This window comes from Pithys albifrons, chromosome 6 (assembly GCF_047495875.1).
Source record: "Pithys albifrons albifrons isolate INPA30051 chromosome 6, PitAlb_v1, whole genome shotgun sequence".
Lineage (NCBI taxonomy): Eukaryota > Metazoa > Chordata > Aves > Passeriformes > Thamnophilidae > Pithys > Pithys albifrons.
Genome location: NC_092463.1, coordinates 37,238,972 through 37,254,916, shown reverse-complemented (window position 1 = coordinate 37,254,916; position 15,945 = coordinate 37,238,972). Strand labels below are relative to the sequence as shown.

General features: G+C 36.9%; 1 protein-coding gene across 2 annotated transcripts in view; it reads right to left on the bottom strand.

Moving 5' to 3' along the window:
* Positions 1-294: 294 nt before the first annotated feature.
* Positions 295-15,945, bottom strand: part of RBM25 (RNA binding motif protein 25) — a 32,008-nt gene continuing 16,357 nt past the window's right edge. Inside the window, exons 8-19 of one of the 2 annotated variants that reach the window (XM_071558254.1) lie at positions 14,260-14,313; positions 13,930-14,013; positions 10,139-10,419; positions 8,963-9,185; positions 8,566-8,655; positions 7,127-7,200; positions 6,264-6,414; positions 5,583-5,907; positions 4,350-4,624; positions 3,817-3,915; positions 2,472-2,519; positions 295-1,431 (exon numbers count right to left, since the gene is read on the bottom strand). In XM_071558254.1, coding sequence (XP_071414355.1) covers positions 1,339-1,431; positions 2,472-2,519; positions 3,817-3,915; positions 4,350-4,624; positions 5,583-5,907; positions 6,264-6,414; positions 7,127-7,200; positions 8,566-8,655; positions 8,963-9,185; positions 10,139-10,419; positions 13,930-14,013; positions 14,260-14,313 — 1,797 coding nt within the window. In that variant the 3' untranslated portion in view covers positions 295-1,338. The remainder of the gene's footprint in view (positions 1,432-2,471; positions 2,520-3,816; positions 3,916-4,349; positions 4,625-5,582; positions 5,908-6,263; positions 6,415-7,126; positions 7,201-8,565; positions 8,656-8,962; positions 9,186-10,138; positions 10,420-13,929; positions 14,014-14,259; positions 14,314-15,945) is intronic. The other variant, XM_071558255.1, reaches the window with a different exon arrangement.

Sequence of the window (15,945 nt, the reverse complement as noted above, 5' to 3'; positions counted from 1 at the left end):
CAAGGTCACAGTTGTGTTTTCTGAACAGGTCAACCTGCATCCTTCAGTTAAATACAATATAGAGATACTGGAACACCTTTACTTAATTTGTTTGCTATTAAGAACTGTGTTTTAAAAATTAAAAATATTTTTGAGACAGTTGGCTCCCTGGAATACAGTCCTTCTGCAACCAAAACCGCTCACAGCATATGATTTGACTTCTTACCCAGGTATGAGATAAAAAAATGCAGTTTACAGTACATGTCATCATTTATACCATATCAGACTATTTATAAAAAAAACCCATACAAACAAGGCAGGAAAATATTACCCTCTTTTTGTGGATAACAGACTGTGTACAGTAGAAAACAAAACTCAGGGCTAATTTAATACAATGGATAAAAACAAGATTTCAGCTTTGTTTGAAAACTTACAGTTTAGTTTTCATGGTTGAGTTTTTTGGGGGTCAGTTACATCAAAACCAGGTGTTTTGTTTCTATAAACTAAAAAAAAAATGTTTTAAAAATAATTTGCTTTCTAAAAAAGCCATCCGGTTATTTTGGAGACAGAAGGGATACTAGGTAAGGGCTAAAATGAAATTGAGAAAATATCCTAGTTTTAAAAAAAAAATCATTAGATAGCACTTACTGGATTGAGGTCCTGCTCTTGTTTTAACTGAGCATATAAAAACTTCCAGCGATTTGCACTTTCTAGGAAAGAAGAAGAGCATCTGCAAGAGATGAACTTCCAGCTTCACTAGCAATTCTAAATGGGAAACAAAGTACCAAGATTATTGCTAGTTCACATCAGAGTGACAAGTCTGAAGGAACACCTTTTTCAGAGTCAGATGAAGAGTCCAAATGAACACACAAAGCTGTTCCATGAAAACAGCTCAAGCCACTTATTTGTAAATTGTATTTTGATCATTATTTAAATAAAAAGAGGGAAAGTATGCCCCCCAAAAAAGCACTGGCAGTAAAATCGTTTGTCTTCACCTGTAACTGATATAGTTCCACATTAAGTGCAAATGTTTTGCAAAACGGGATTTTTTTTCTTAGTATTTACAAGAATCAGAGTAACATAACAAAATTACCAAAGAGCATGTACAGTAGCTGCAGCTTATAAAACATACCAGTAATTGTACCTTGTGTATTATAAAGAGAACCAATGCAGGATTCTGATAACTAATTGTGAAGGTAAAAGGGGTCTCAGAGCAGAGGACAAAAAAATTCACATTTTCTACATAAAAAAATACAGGTCTCAAGTCTCTGAGAACAGAGAAAATTCAAAGTCTTTGAATGATGGAGGGGAAAAAAAAGCCTGAAACTGAAATGGAATCCTAGAAACAAGGAGAGTGCTTTATTTCACTAGGCCAATCTTCTTTGCTTCTGTCTCGTATATCAACAACCTCCACATTTTGACTATGAAAACTTCGGCTTCTTCATCTAGTACCTGTAAGAAATACACATTTTATAGATTATTTTTTAAGTTAGGCATTCCACTTGTAAAGACTAATTGTAGATACATCACGGCTACAAAGTGGAGGTAGTGTAATACAGGTTAAGTCTTTGAGGGAGGGACTGAACAAAACTTCTGTCCTGCATCTGTCACTGACTCGACTAGGCTCTAATTATATATTTATGTAATTCAGCTACTGAGCCCTAAGAGACAAAAGCATCACTAAACTAGTCTCCAAAAGTGGTTTGGGAAGAGACAGAGAAATGGCAGGGTTGAAAACAAAGTAAGAACAGGACATTCACATGTGGTATTTTCTCTTATTTATCTCCTAGCCTCTGCTCATTTTCATCTGGAACTTCCTTGGATATTTATTAAGTAAACTCTCAATGGATTTCTCTTTCCTGAACTTATTGTCCAAGCTTTTCTTGAATCCATGCAAACACGGATACATACACCACATAACATCTCTCAGGATGTTCCCCAAATCACCTACTAGTCACACCAAGAACAACCTATTAACTTCCACTATGCATGTGGCTCCTACCAAAAGAGTGGACAAGTAGTTTTTATTCACTTTTCAGTGGACAAACACTTGCTGAAACAGTAGCACTATTTCATAAAATTTCTCTCTTCCAACACCAGGCAAAAAAAGAACTTTTAATCTTCTAGAGAAAATCAACTCTTTTGCTCATTAATTAGTAAAAGACCCACTAAGCCACTAATAAAAATCTAGTTACAAGAAGGAAAAAAGTTTGTATTTCTGGTACAGTTATCATTGATTCCTACATCTTAGGGACAAAACCTTTGTTCTACATTTCAAAATACTGAGAAATTCTGAAGAGGGGTTAGTAATTGTACGTGGCTGCTGTAACCACAAAATAATTTAATCAAAACAGTTTTCATATCTAATGTGTGTTTTCTATGCATGTTCTATGAACACCAACTATTTCTGTTTCGGACTCTGCTATTTTGCATAATTGACTATTAGCTCAGTAAAATGTAGAAGGCCTATCAGTTACAAAATTTCTGCTTACCATGGCAACATCATCCAGAATGCTCTGTGGTGAGCTGTGAGCCATAACCTGAAAGAAACAAATGTTTTTAGACTGAAAACTTAGAACAAACCCTAAACATCTTTGGACAAAGTCCTGTTATATCCAAAGGATTCTGACTGCTTTGCACATGCAAGAAGTATTTGCAGTTCATTAGGTCCCAGTATTAGCCAACGCAAAAATTACTATTAAACTGCATCAGAGTCCACCATAGTAAGCATAGTGAGTGCTAGTTTATGGCTGGTTACTGAAGAACAAATTCCAGGAAACTCCAGAGATTCACAGGCTATTCTTGCATCTCCAATTACACTTTCCTAATTCAAGGAAGAAGCTCACCTTCCTTCAACAATAAATTTGTAATGGAAGATAAAAGCAAAATTCTCCCTGTACCATTCTTCATAACTGGATTTTTCATCTACCTGTTAGGTATTTAAATTTTTTTCAGAACCAAATAAGTTGTCTTTCAATACTGCACAATTTCATTTGTTTATATATATACACACACACATATATAATTTAAGCATGGCAAATATTCAACTTCTGCTTTTCACTTTCTACTAACCAACTGTGTCACAAAACTATCACACTTTGCTTTCATAGAGTAGCCCCACAAGATAAACCAAGACAAGCTATTATGAACATGAGTACCATGAAAGCTGAAGAGTTTTCAAGCTTCCCTATTTATTGATAAAGAGTCACAGAGTTTTCATGAGAGATTAAATAAGGCAAGTTACAAGAATTTTGTTTGCAATTTGATGCAAGAAGTTACACAGGCTTTAGTTTAAACAAGTCATGCCATGGTTAAAAGGTGTAGCAGAATGACTTCTAATGCTAACTTTAAAACCTTATTATTTGCTTACTACTAAAGGAACAACAACCTTTTAAGAAATTCACCTAGTTAATCCAAAAATGTACATAATAAATTAAAACTTCTAGCTCTTTATCCCCTACATTCACACAAAACCTATTTCTAAGTTAAAAAATGTTAATGGCAAATGAGATACTAACTCTGAAATCTAATGATAAAACTATCAGTTAAAACAGCTGTTCTTGTCAACTGGTTCTTTCTTTCTCTAGTTCCATGTTTATCTAACAGATGACAGAGCATCTGACATGTACATACTGTGCATAAGCAATAAGGAGGTAACTTCTAAAACATTTGGGTACATCCTAATTCCAAGGGCACCAACTGCCTTGGCTGACCAATATCACAGATTACTGAGACGCTAAGAACAGACTGTCTCCAAATACAGATATGGCAGTCACTGCTGCAGCTTAAATACATAGCAAACCTCCTGACTTCACAAAGGAAGCACAAGATACTCACCTTAGAACAAACAAAGTCAACTAGCGTGGCTTCTTCTTCACCAATATATTCTATTATTTTCTTGTTGATCCATGGTCTAATTCGACGTTCCATTAGTGTCTGGAAGAAAAAAAACACAAAACCAAAATGAGTAATTACCTGAAACTTCACTGTCTTGTAACAACTATGAGATGGGCAGCTACAAGACATCAACAACTATTCAGCAAAAGATACATTTTGCTATCAAAGAGATAAGCATTAGAGATTTGGCACCTGCAAGTCTTTCTGACAGCCACTCAAACATGTTTTTTCCTCCTTCTATAAAGCTGCTAGACAGTATGTAGTAGCAATTCGAGACAGACCAAACAAAAATAAGCAGGCATACTTCAGAATAAGGATTATATATGAGCGAGAAATAGAGAACTCAAGTTTTACTTCATTTGATGATGATGCTCAAATCCACTGGGGTCCCAGTAACACTGTTTTTCTATTCAATTTAACGGCTTGTTTGGAAAATTAAGCCTTTTTTAAGTGCTTAAATGAAATCAACTTACTGAATCCACAATTGACCAGTCAAGAGGATAAGCAAAGAGCTCCGGTTTTGCTGTGGGAATCTTTTCAATGAGACTCTTAATATGTTTGCGTTTTTCTTCTGTATTGACACTGCCTTTGATATTGCTTTTATCTTCTTCTCCATAATCCAGAGGGACAAGTTTCCTTTTCCGGGGCACATCATCACTGTCTTCATCATCAAATTTATTGAAAACACTATCCACAGCAAGCTTCTTCCTTTTTACAGCATTGGGCTGATTAGGGCTATTGCAGGCACCTACAACCCAAATGAAAGAATTGCATATTCATAAACTCCAACTGAAGCTAGTTTGCTCTTCACACATTGCTTGAGGAGAGTGGTTTGTATGTTATATACATGTCTGTGAGTGCCTGGCAGCAGTTTTTAACTCTGCTCTGTTATAAAAGGGGCAAATGAGGTAAAGATCTCAGGTGGAGTTTGTTCACGATTTTTGAAAAATAGGGTCTTTTCCCTGCCCTGAAACCAATTTGCACTGTCACTGAAGGAAGACTATAGCCAAGTTCCATTCTTAGCAGAGGCAGAGCACTGAAGTGAAAGGTTGTAATGAATCCTGCTGTAGGAAAAGCATGAATCAATCAGCCTAATACCAGTGTCTTTTAATTCAGGATCTAACACAGTGTGAGCTCAAACTGCAGCCCTATATAATTTAATCAAAATAGTAAATAATAAATGCACAAACCTTCTGGAATACAAATATTCTTAGTTCTGCTGCTAAGAACTAAATTTTTTTAAAACACAAATAAATTGCTAAAGTACTAAGGAATTCTACACTCCTGCTTTCTTTTTCTTTTTTTTTTCCCTTTAAAAGTTTCTTTTTCAGTGAACATAAGAACTATCTGGGTCTCAAATTTAACATATACTTACACCACTGAAAAGTAGCAATGACTTTTGTATATTTACAGATATATTAAGGTGAAAATAATGAATCCCAACTCAGAACATTCCTAAAAAAATTAAGCCTTGAACATGCCAAAACTTCCCTCCTTTTTTCCCCCCTCCAGACTTTGGAAGAAGAGAACTCTAATAAAATTTATCTTCTAGACAGGACAAATCAATCACTGCATCTGGTAACAACAACTTGGTGTAACTACATGGAAACATACAATATAATTGGAAAACCATGTGGTTGCTCAGCTTGGCAATTTTTTTTTCATTTTGATCCCATATATAAGACTGAAATAAGATGTAAACTTGCCCAGTTTGAGGCTAAGTCCTATTTTGGGCCGATGCTCCTCCAGCTGCTGTTGTTCAGGTGAATTTTCATGAGGGATAATAATGCCACAGGGAGATTCATCACCAGGTGTGTTAGGGGTTGCATTTCCACTAGCAGAAGAAACAGATGGAGCAGAACTGATGGGTCGTAAAGTTGGTTTAAGGCAGGGCTTTTGTTCAGGCTCCTCCTCCTCTTCCTCTGGCTCTTCTCTTTTTTCCTCTTTTTCTGCCTTGTCTTCCTCTTCCTCCTCAGACTCTGGCTCCTGCTTTATTTGTGGCTGCCTACGCCGCTCAGCCTCCTGCTCCATCTACAATGAAAGAGACAATTAGCAAAAATGAAGCTCTCTCAAATCCAGCTCTGTCTGAAAAAAAATCTAAAGATCCTCCTCTTTAGGAGACTGTTAGCTGAGAAAAATACATGCAACTACTGGCAATATTGTAAGAAATACCAATTAATTCCAATTTGTTTTCAAACTCCATTCAATCTGGATGTTAATCTGGAAAGTTATTTTTCGTTTCCATTGTTCTTACTGCTTAACTGGACTTCTTTTTAAGAAAAAGTGAACAGAGGAAATAGTAAATATCAGATCACTTACAAGATTTTGCTCAATACAACCAGAATATCAAGGTCTCTCTTTTTCCTGTCAGACCAACAGTTACTCACCCTCTGGAGTTCTGCATCTGGATCTGGGTGTCCTTCTGCCAGAAGACGCTGCCTAATTTCTTCTAATTCTTCCTTTTCCCTTTTCCTATCCCGTTCATCTGCTTCCATCTCTTTCTCCCTGTCTCGTAGCCTCTTCTGAAGGGCACTACCCCTACAAAAGATATGTATTTGTACTTCAAAGAACAGTTCAATGAGAACCTTGTACCACAATACATGAAAAACTTCACACAGGTAGATCTTCTACTAAATGAAAATAAGAATTGTAAGAGCACTGATGTTCTCTATTCTTGTAACAGGAAAATACAAGATATCAGTTATCAACCTTACTATACAGAATCTACCCCAGCATACCAAACAGATGTAGAGAATGTGACTGCTGATCTTTTAAGAGAAAGAATCAAATTACAGGGTTTTGACAAGAACCACTTCTGCTAAATTAGTTTAATGGAAATGTTAAATTAGTTACATTCTGAAGGATGTTCCCAATCCCTTACAATTAATAGGCTTGTTCTTCATACTATTTACAGCTTCCTTGCAGTGAATTATTTAGAGGTATGTTTGTTTCCTTCTCCCTGCCCCCACCACCTTATTCTGACACTACACTGACCTCTGCCCTGCCTCACCCACAAGTTAAGTCATAGGAATGAGCAGCTATGCCAAGGCATTAACATGTAGCACTAAGGAGTTTGCCTTTTCCCTCTCACTTCTCAACTGACACTGAAAAAATTTAGATCATTACAACCCTTACACTGCCACAAAATCAGTCAAATATAAACTCCATAAGCCTCCACCAAATAAACCCCACAACTGTGTTGAGATGAACAATGAAGATTTAATTGTTAGGAATCAATACAAAGACGTACCTGTAGTATTTTGGATCATCTCTGTCATCATCATAATCTTCTAAGAATTCTTTTAACCGTTTGGCTTCTTTTGCCTGCAAGGAATTGAAACTTACGTAATGGTTTCTTGTTTTCTTTCCAAGAGTTTAAAATTTAATAATATTATTAGTAAGTTAATTGTAGATCTACTGTGTTTCAAACTTGCCTCCACTAGGTCCACTAGGGTTGCATCACTGATTTGCATATATACACATACAGACACACACATATATATGTATGTGTTGGGGTTTTTTGGGGGGGGGGGAGAGAAGGGAGGGTATTTTGGTAAGTTTTTCATTACAGATGAAGAGTATCAAAAATTCCAGTTCTCTGAATCTTCAAGTCAAGTATTGGGTATTTCATAATGGAACCTAAAGTGTATTTTATCAGTACTGCTTTGTTTCAGTATCTTTTAAAAAAAGATTTAGTTATGCACAGGAACAAATCTGGTGGCTGCTTCGAGGATAAGCACTCTCCTGATGCATTACTAGGCCAAACGATGTGGCAATGTATTAATGTAAAGGCCTAAAACTGAAAAAGGCAAGGGGGATAGAGAGGAGATATTTTTTCCCCCTGCTCTGAAAAATCAAAAATAAAATGTAAATTAGGACATTCTAACCTGTATCTAAGCAATGTCTTTAAACTAAGAGTAAGATATTTCTATGCTAATGACTTTGAGAAACAAATTACAATTAAGGATGTAACTTCAGCACAAAATTTAAGCACTGCTTTCTGCAACTGACACTCATAACCAGCATTCCAGGAGGATTATGAACAGGAAACATCATTGAGTTATTCTTGAACACTTTTCCCCCCTTATGCATTTAGAAGAAAGACCTCTGCTTTCACATGAAATTATGTGTTTTTTAATCCCCTTGTCCCTGCATGTTTCTTTACATATTTAGCTTTGAAGCAATTCCTAATCCATCATGTACTTAGAACTCTCTCAGTATCCTCCCTCCTTCTCTGGGAAAATGACAAAGTGAAATAACATCCCATATCACATGGAAGGTTTGGGCACATGAGAAGTTTGGAAGGTAAAAACCAGGTCTAGTCTCACCTGTATGACAGAGAACATACCATAGGTTTTGCCACCAATCTGACACAATTACAGCTTACATATGTAATACTGGATGATGATTAGATCACGGTATTTTTCAGCTGCCTACTTCTCACTCTTCTGCCTTCACAAGACCAAGCCACCAGGCTTTTGTTTCACAGACTCTAAATAATACTCACACTTACTGGACATCTTTTTTTTTAAGTCTATTAACTATGGAGGTTTTGTATAAAAACATACATGGTCTTTATAGAAAATGAGAGTTCTATCACTATCCATTAACAGAGCAGTATAATGTTACATTCTAAATGAGACCAAGAGAATAAGACGGGAAAATTATTTGTAAAACTATGAGCCTCACCATTTCCCTTCTTCTTTCTTCTTCCCTTTCAGCCTCTTTTTCATATTCTCGACTTTTTTTTCGTTCTCTGATTTCCCAGTTTTTAAGACGCTACAACAGAAAAAAAAACCACACACTCCAACCTCAAAACCTTAAGAACAGTAGTACTTCAGAATTAGCTTGGACAGTTGTTTAAAACAACTGCAGTATAAATAATTAGCATAATTTTATTTTAGAACATCAAAATAAGAAGTCTACAGTTATTTAGAAAGTGACTTCACATATTCTGCCCCAGTTCATGTACTCAAAGGATTAAAAGCTTACTGAGGAAAAGGAATGATGTATTTTACAGTAGAAGACTTAATATCAACTCTCAGAGATATTTTTTATTTGAAGAACCTTAAAAATCCCAACCTACCTCTTGATATGCAGCTTCTTTTTCACGCAGTTTCCTCTCTAGCTTTCGTCGCTCATAGGCATCTTCTTCATCTTCCTCTCGGTCTCTCTTCTTATCCTTCTCCCGCTCTCTTTCCCGCTCTCGTTCTCTTTCCCGTTCCCGTTCTCTTTCCCGTTCCCTCTCACGTTCTCGTTCTCTTTCCCTCTCACGTTCTCGTTCTCTTTCCCTGTCTCTGCTTTTTTCTCTGAAGGAAGGAAAAACACCAAAGGTAAGTACAGACCCTCCTTCTCCACTCAATCACATGATTTACAGCATCTTACAGGTTATTTTTCTTCTGCAATTGTACAAGATGATTAGCTGGTGCAGCAATAGGTATAGATCAACACTAATGATGTATTCAAAAATCCATTTACCTAAAAGTAGTTTTTTGAGCACTAATCTTTAAATACTGATATTTACATAAACCAAGCGTGAGCACGTGGCAATTTCTTATCAGACTGTGTTAGTAGTTTTCCATAAGTGAAAGCTAGAACCACCACAAATAAGGGTATCCTTAATAAATCCTTCATGTTTACGTGGCTTACAGACAGTTTTAACATTACTGACAAGATAATTTGAAGTGAAACAGCTATTTTCTCTATGATGACGGGAAAAAGCAGCACACAGAGTATGACAAGATTAGTCACTTTGAGACTGAAAGAGTAATCCCCTTGCTTTTACTAAAAAAAACCCCATAAAAAAACCCCAAAAAACCAAAAAAATCCCCCCAAAAACTCAAAAGCAAGAAAGCAACCAAAAAAACCCCCAAAATCCAAACAATCCCCCACCACCACATAACAAAGGAAAAACTAAAACACACTTAAACTAAAAAATACCACAGACATAAGAGTATCTTAAGTAGGAATAAAGCTAATAATGAAAAACGAGATTTGAGATAAAACCAGTGTACTTAAGTCACGGTTCGGAGGTTGCTTACTGCTTATGGAAGTCCTTATGTTGTTGTGCTGTGGAGGGAATCAAGTATTCTCCCAATGTGTATAAATATATCACTTCCTAAAATTTTGATTTCCTGTTTTTACTCTGATCTCCCAGAAGGACCATTCTCTTCTGAATGGCAGCTGATCTGCCGAACTACGTGCACTTAAGTAAACACCACTACAAAAAAACTGATACGACCAACAATTCAGGTACACTTACCTTGATCTGCTCCGATCCTTGTTGCGATCTGAACTCCTCTCACGATCTCTGTCACGATCTCTGTCTCTTTCGCGGTCTCTGTCTCGGTCCTTAGTTCGGTCACGATCCCTATCTCGCTCCCGTTCACGCTCCCGTTCCTTCTCCTTCTCTCGTTCACGCTCCCTCTCTCTTTCACGCTCCCTCCTTTCTCGTTCACGCTCCCGCTCCCTTTCTCTTTCTCTGCGTTCTTTTTCAATTTCCTGTCTTTCTTTCTCCTTTTTGCCTTTTTCCTCCTCCAGTTTCTAAAAACCAACAAGAGAACTTTCATAGTTAATTTGCAGTTACACAAACTGGATATTCCCGGCGCAACACACAAGGCTGGTAATGGAAATACCAAAACCGCCACTAACTTATTAAATAGGGTTTGGTGGGTATTTTTTGGAACTCACAAGTATGAAATCAAAATGCAGCAACCACAAGACTAACTTTCGTGCAAAAGCATAGATCTACGCAGACCAGCAATCTCCAACCTTAGCAGAGTAGGGCTGGCCTTGTATTTATAAGCTCACTAAACTGCACATACACAGTTCATTACCAGTTATCATTCAGGTGGGACTCAAATTCCATTTGCCCTATAAGCCACATGGGTACAAGTGAAGTGAACTCCTAGTTAACTCTGTCCACCTAGAAAAGTATATTTCAGTGGAATGCTTACTGGGACAATGAGTTGTTTCCCCAAAAGTCTTGGCAGACCAAAATTGCCCTATATAAAAATTTAGGTAAAGAAATACATCCACTTACATGTGGTGCATGTGGTTAAACAGTAAAGAAAACTGACACCCTTCCCCTTTTCCCTCCCTAAAAAAGTTCTAACTGTTCATCAGTAAGAACTGGACTCTGGAGAATAGAATTCTTAAGTTCCACCCCTGCAAGACGGAGAGAGTTTTAAAAAGGTTGGAAATGGCTCTTTTGAAACACAGAAACTAAAGGTTACCTGCTACAGTTTTACTAAAAATTGTACAAAATTGCCCCCTTTTTTTTTCCAATTAGAAACAGTACTTATGACCAGAATTCCTACAAGACATTAGAAAATACATCAACAGAATGATAGATAAATCCATCCTTGGAAGCAATTGTTATGTGTTAACTTACAGATGCTGTGCTAGGACATGGGCCGCCAACACTGGATTAACCTTGCCTATAAGCTATGTTTCTGGGAGGAAGAGCAAGTACACGGTTCACAAATATACCAAATAACAACCAAATATACCAAATTTCAACCTGATGGATGCCAGAATACCACTTTTTGAACAATTATTGAGCAGAAAAAACAGGTTTATCCCCTTTGGCTCCACGTTTTACCATCACTGAAATGAAATTAAAAACTGGAACAATGAAACAGCATTTTCTGTGGTTTCTGTTTGTTTTTTTTTCTTTTCTTTTAAACAAAGCATTTAAGACAACTTTAAAAAGCAATCTTACCTGATAGTGTTCTTCTGCCATAGGCACAGGGACCAGAGAACCAACAGAGGATTACAGAAATAAAGCTAATTCACTAGTGATTAATGTATCCAATGAAACTATGCTGCATTGATAGCACAATACAGGCAAACCAATGTTGGATACATTGAAATCACAAAAGGGAAAAGGGACTAAAAATGGCAGGAACTGGTAGAAAACTGATGTGAAAAAAATCAAACTTAGATCCTACAATATACACTAAGCTGGAAACTAATTTCTAAGGATTGCATTTTCCAGGAGCTTTACAGTGTTAAACCTCAGTACGGTCAGAAGTTAAACCAGGTTGTGAACTGCTAAAAATCCAACTTACCTCAAATTTCATATACTTTTAAAGAAAAGTTTACATACTGAAGTGGTTGATACTTACAGGTTATCTTTGGTTGAACTCCTGTTTTGCCACTCTCAAAAACTTTGTGGTGAGATTTCTAAAGAGAGTGGATTTCTTTCATTTTATAAAATATATTAACAAAAGTGTAAATACACATACAAAAATTTTGATACATTAAGATCCATTGTCTAAGTCCACTTTCTTACGATCCAATTGAAAAAATAAACTGGTCTATTTTGTACTCAAAATCTGACCTCAATCAAACTCTGGAAGCCTAAATAAAAGGATCTGAAAGGGTAATGGGATGGGAACAGTATCAGATTAATTGAAGTAATGAACAGAAATGAACAGGTAGAAGAATTAAAAATCTTACCTTCAGCTCTCTTCAGACTCGTCCGTGCTGTAAATGGACGCCCCCTGCAATGCTGATACCCTGACAGTCTGTCGTTACTGTTTTATAAACTCATACCAAAAACATGCAAAGGTTCACTGTGCTCACTAGCCAGCTGCCAAGGATTCAACAGCCCCTTTTAAAGATATCCAATATACACAACGACTACTTCCAGTTGATTATTAATGTTAAGAAACCCAAAATAGCCCCCCAATAATACAGATTAAAGGCAGTAAAATGCCCAACAGCTTCTGAAACAATGAAGCTTGTTTTTTGCTTGTTTTGTTTGTAATTTAAAAAAAAAACTATTACTTGTTTGCATCTCAGTGACAATTTGGGGCTGGGAATTGTACATAATTCTACTGAAGTTTCACCACTGACCAGTTTCACATTCAATTGCTGAGCTTCTCCAAATGATATTTTCTAGAATTTTTCCCCAGGTTTTTATCTTTAACAACTTCAGTCAAGAGAAAAACTGAATACATGTTCATACAATAGCATGGAGTCACCTGTGTTTGTATCAATACAATTGTGTGAAAACACGATACCATCCCCAGTGATTGCACGTGGTAAAGCTGAATAAACAAGCATACTTCACCTTTCCTTTAATGTTCATTTGGGAGTATTTTGAAAGAGATGTGTGTGCTCAAAAGAGGAGCTTGCTGATACTTCCCTAGGCCAAGGACCATTCCAATCTTTTTGGATAAAAATTAATACCAACTTTAAGCTTAACATTAAAATAAGAACATTACATGCGTAGTTGCACTGTAGTATTCCCCAAGTATCACTTTCCAAAGCAGAAACATTCACAGATGCACTAGCATTAGTGGAAACTTCTGTAAGTGGGAACCCTGAGGTGGGACTTGATGTGCACAAACATTTCCAAGCCAGTTACCCCTTTGCATATTTTTCTGAGGGGGCATCCATAAGTATAATAAAAAACAGAAGCTCATACTTACATCCTATTCCATGTTACTTTCCAAGCTGTGAGTTTCATCTTGCATTAGTCACCATATGATCTCTATCATAATGGTGGGGGTCAATGAATAGATTAGCTTTATGGGAATTTACAGTTCTTCCATGCATCTAAAGTTTGGTAAGTCTGGTAACCACTGACCTAGTTTTAATCTTCCCCCACTCTTAACTTAGAACTATTAAAATAAAGACTTAAATTTAATTCAAGTTTCAACTCTTCATAAAATCTTGGATAATGTTACAAATCTACCTACAGAAACACACTCAAGTGTATGTCTTATACTGCAGCCCCATTTAGCCTTTAGTTATAAATATCTTGACTAAATGTATGTGTAGCAACTTAAGCTGCTTTTACTCATGTTAAAGTGAGAAGACTGCAAAATACTCAGTAGCAATCAAAGTCTTAGCACAAAGATGTAAAGAGCCACTTTAACGTGGTAATTGTCTTTTTTGACTTGTAAAGAACCATATGTATATTAAACCTAGTATAAACATAATTTTAAGTGATAATGCAATGTACTGCTATATTTTATAATAGTGGCTTTTTGGTTTTTGAAAAAGCCTAATTTGTATCAAGTGCAAAAACAAGAATACTACCTTGTGTGTATCTCTGAATTTACTGATCTCTCTTGATATCAGGTCTCTTTTGTCTTCCTCCATTTCTATAGCATTTATATCCTCCTAAAAAACAAGGGGGACAGGAGTAAAAGCATTAAGAGCCATCTGTACAGACACAGGAGAACAAGAGAAAAGCTGCAGGTTAGAAGTTTTCAACCAGTCTTGCAAGAGATAAATAAAGTCCTTCTGCAGTACCAAACCTGACAGTCTGATGTTAATGAGTGAAAAAAAAATCAGATGGACAAGAGTCACAAATCTGGCAACTAGCAGTAAACATAGTCATAGTCAAAGCCTACAATGTAAACGAACCTTGGTGATGAGTGGATAAGGTATCAGTGGGGCCACTGGAAATCTGCGGAAAATCTGCGGAAAAATCCACGGAGATTTTTTTTTTTAAAAATAGATTGCACACTACTCTGAAAAACAATGTTTTGTATGTTTGTACTACAAAGCAATATTGTATTGCTGTGATCTCATTTCTTTGATTCAACAAAATTACAGAAGAACCTCGCTAATTCTCCCTTTGCTGAACTACTTAAAACACTTAGTGATGTCTCATGTTAGTAAGACTTCACTGAATTACAAGTGTACTACAGGATATTAGTATGCTGTGGTAGCATCATAAACAAGGCTAAGCTACACTTGCCAAAATAAATGTTGTATATCTTGATTTTATTTACTCGCTAATTCGCAAAATTTGGTAGCTTGCACCTGCTAACTTAGTGCGAATTAGCGAGGTTCCCCCGTGCTTGAAAACCAGATTCCACTCACTCTCAGTTCCCCACACACATTTTCAACTCCCCCACACCAGTCATGCCTTCATCCAGAACTAACAGCCTCTGCTGCTAACACCAGTGGATTGATAGCACAATCTTCTTCATACCAAGCTCTTCAGGGGACAACAGCCCCAAAGCTGGCAAGTTTCCATACCCTCCCTCTGACCACCCCCCCCAGTGTATCTCTATCCATCTTCCCTTTCCCCCCACCCTCAACATTCTTTCTCTCCCCTCTCCTTTATGGACAAGAGAGCAACCAGCTAGTACCATCTCTTCACTCCCACCTCTATCCACACAGGCCAAAGATGGCAATTTCCAAGTTTCTTTTCCTCCTTCCCAGTATGGGAGGGATGATGGGATACAGTATCAACCCACAGGCACTGTGTATTTTAAAAGAGCTTATTTGCCTACTTGACCAGCTCAAATTCGCAAAATTCTACACAACACAGGGCTAACAGAATATCACTGTCCCAGGGACATACTCAGCACCCAGCTATTCAGCAACTGCAACGGTCCCTTAAAATGTTTAACTGTCTGGCATTATTCATGGCCATATATAAATATATATATTTACCAACAGGACAACAGACATTGTAACAGTGCTCATAACAAAAAAATACAGCTGATAGCATTAAACAGTGACTCATTTCTCATTTGCAAATTCTCACCCAAGAAAACATCATCTCCCAAAGGAGGGAGAGGAAAGAAAAACAAATTCTCAGCTCAGCACTTTTATACCTCAGGTCGGCCATGACTAACAATGTTGTGGCAAGATATACTTGCTCCCTTAGGGAAATGTTGCTTCTTGCACCACACTTAAAACTCCATAAGCATTTGAGACTGCATTACTGCCTTAGAATAGGTACTTTGCAGAAGACTGAAGTATGTAAAAATCTTTGTTAAACAATTTTCCAATCTCTTTCATATTAGGTGCAGAATGGTAGGTGTGAAAGCCCATTTTCCCATGGTTAGAAACTTGCTGGAAAAGCTAAGTCTGAGTTTGCTTATTCTTGTTCTCCCTTCTCCAGTTTGTTTTAATCCATAAAAAGGTAATTCACAGAAGCATGTCTAAACCAGAACATTCATTCCTGCTTAAGATGGTTTGCTTTTTTTTTTTTTCATTGCAAAAGGTATGAGAGCCAGATGATCAAACCCAGCCAAATTGGGCCGTGTGGTTTACTGAGGCAGGATGATTACAATGTGCCTTTCATCCCTGAAG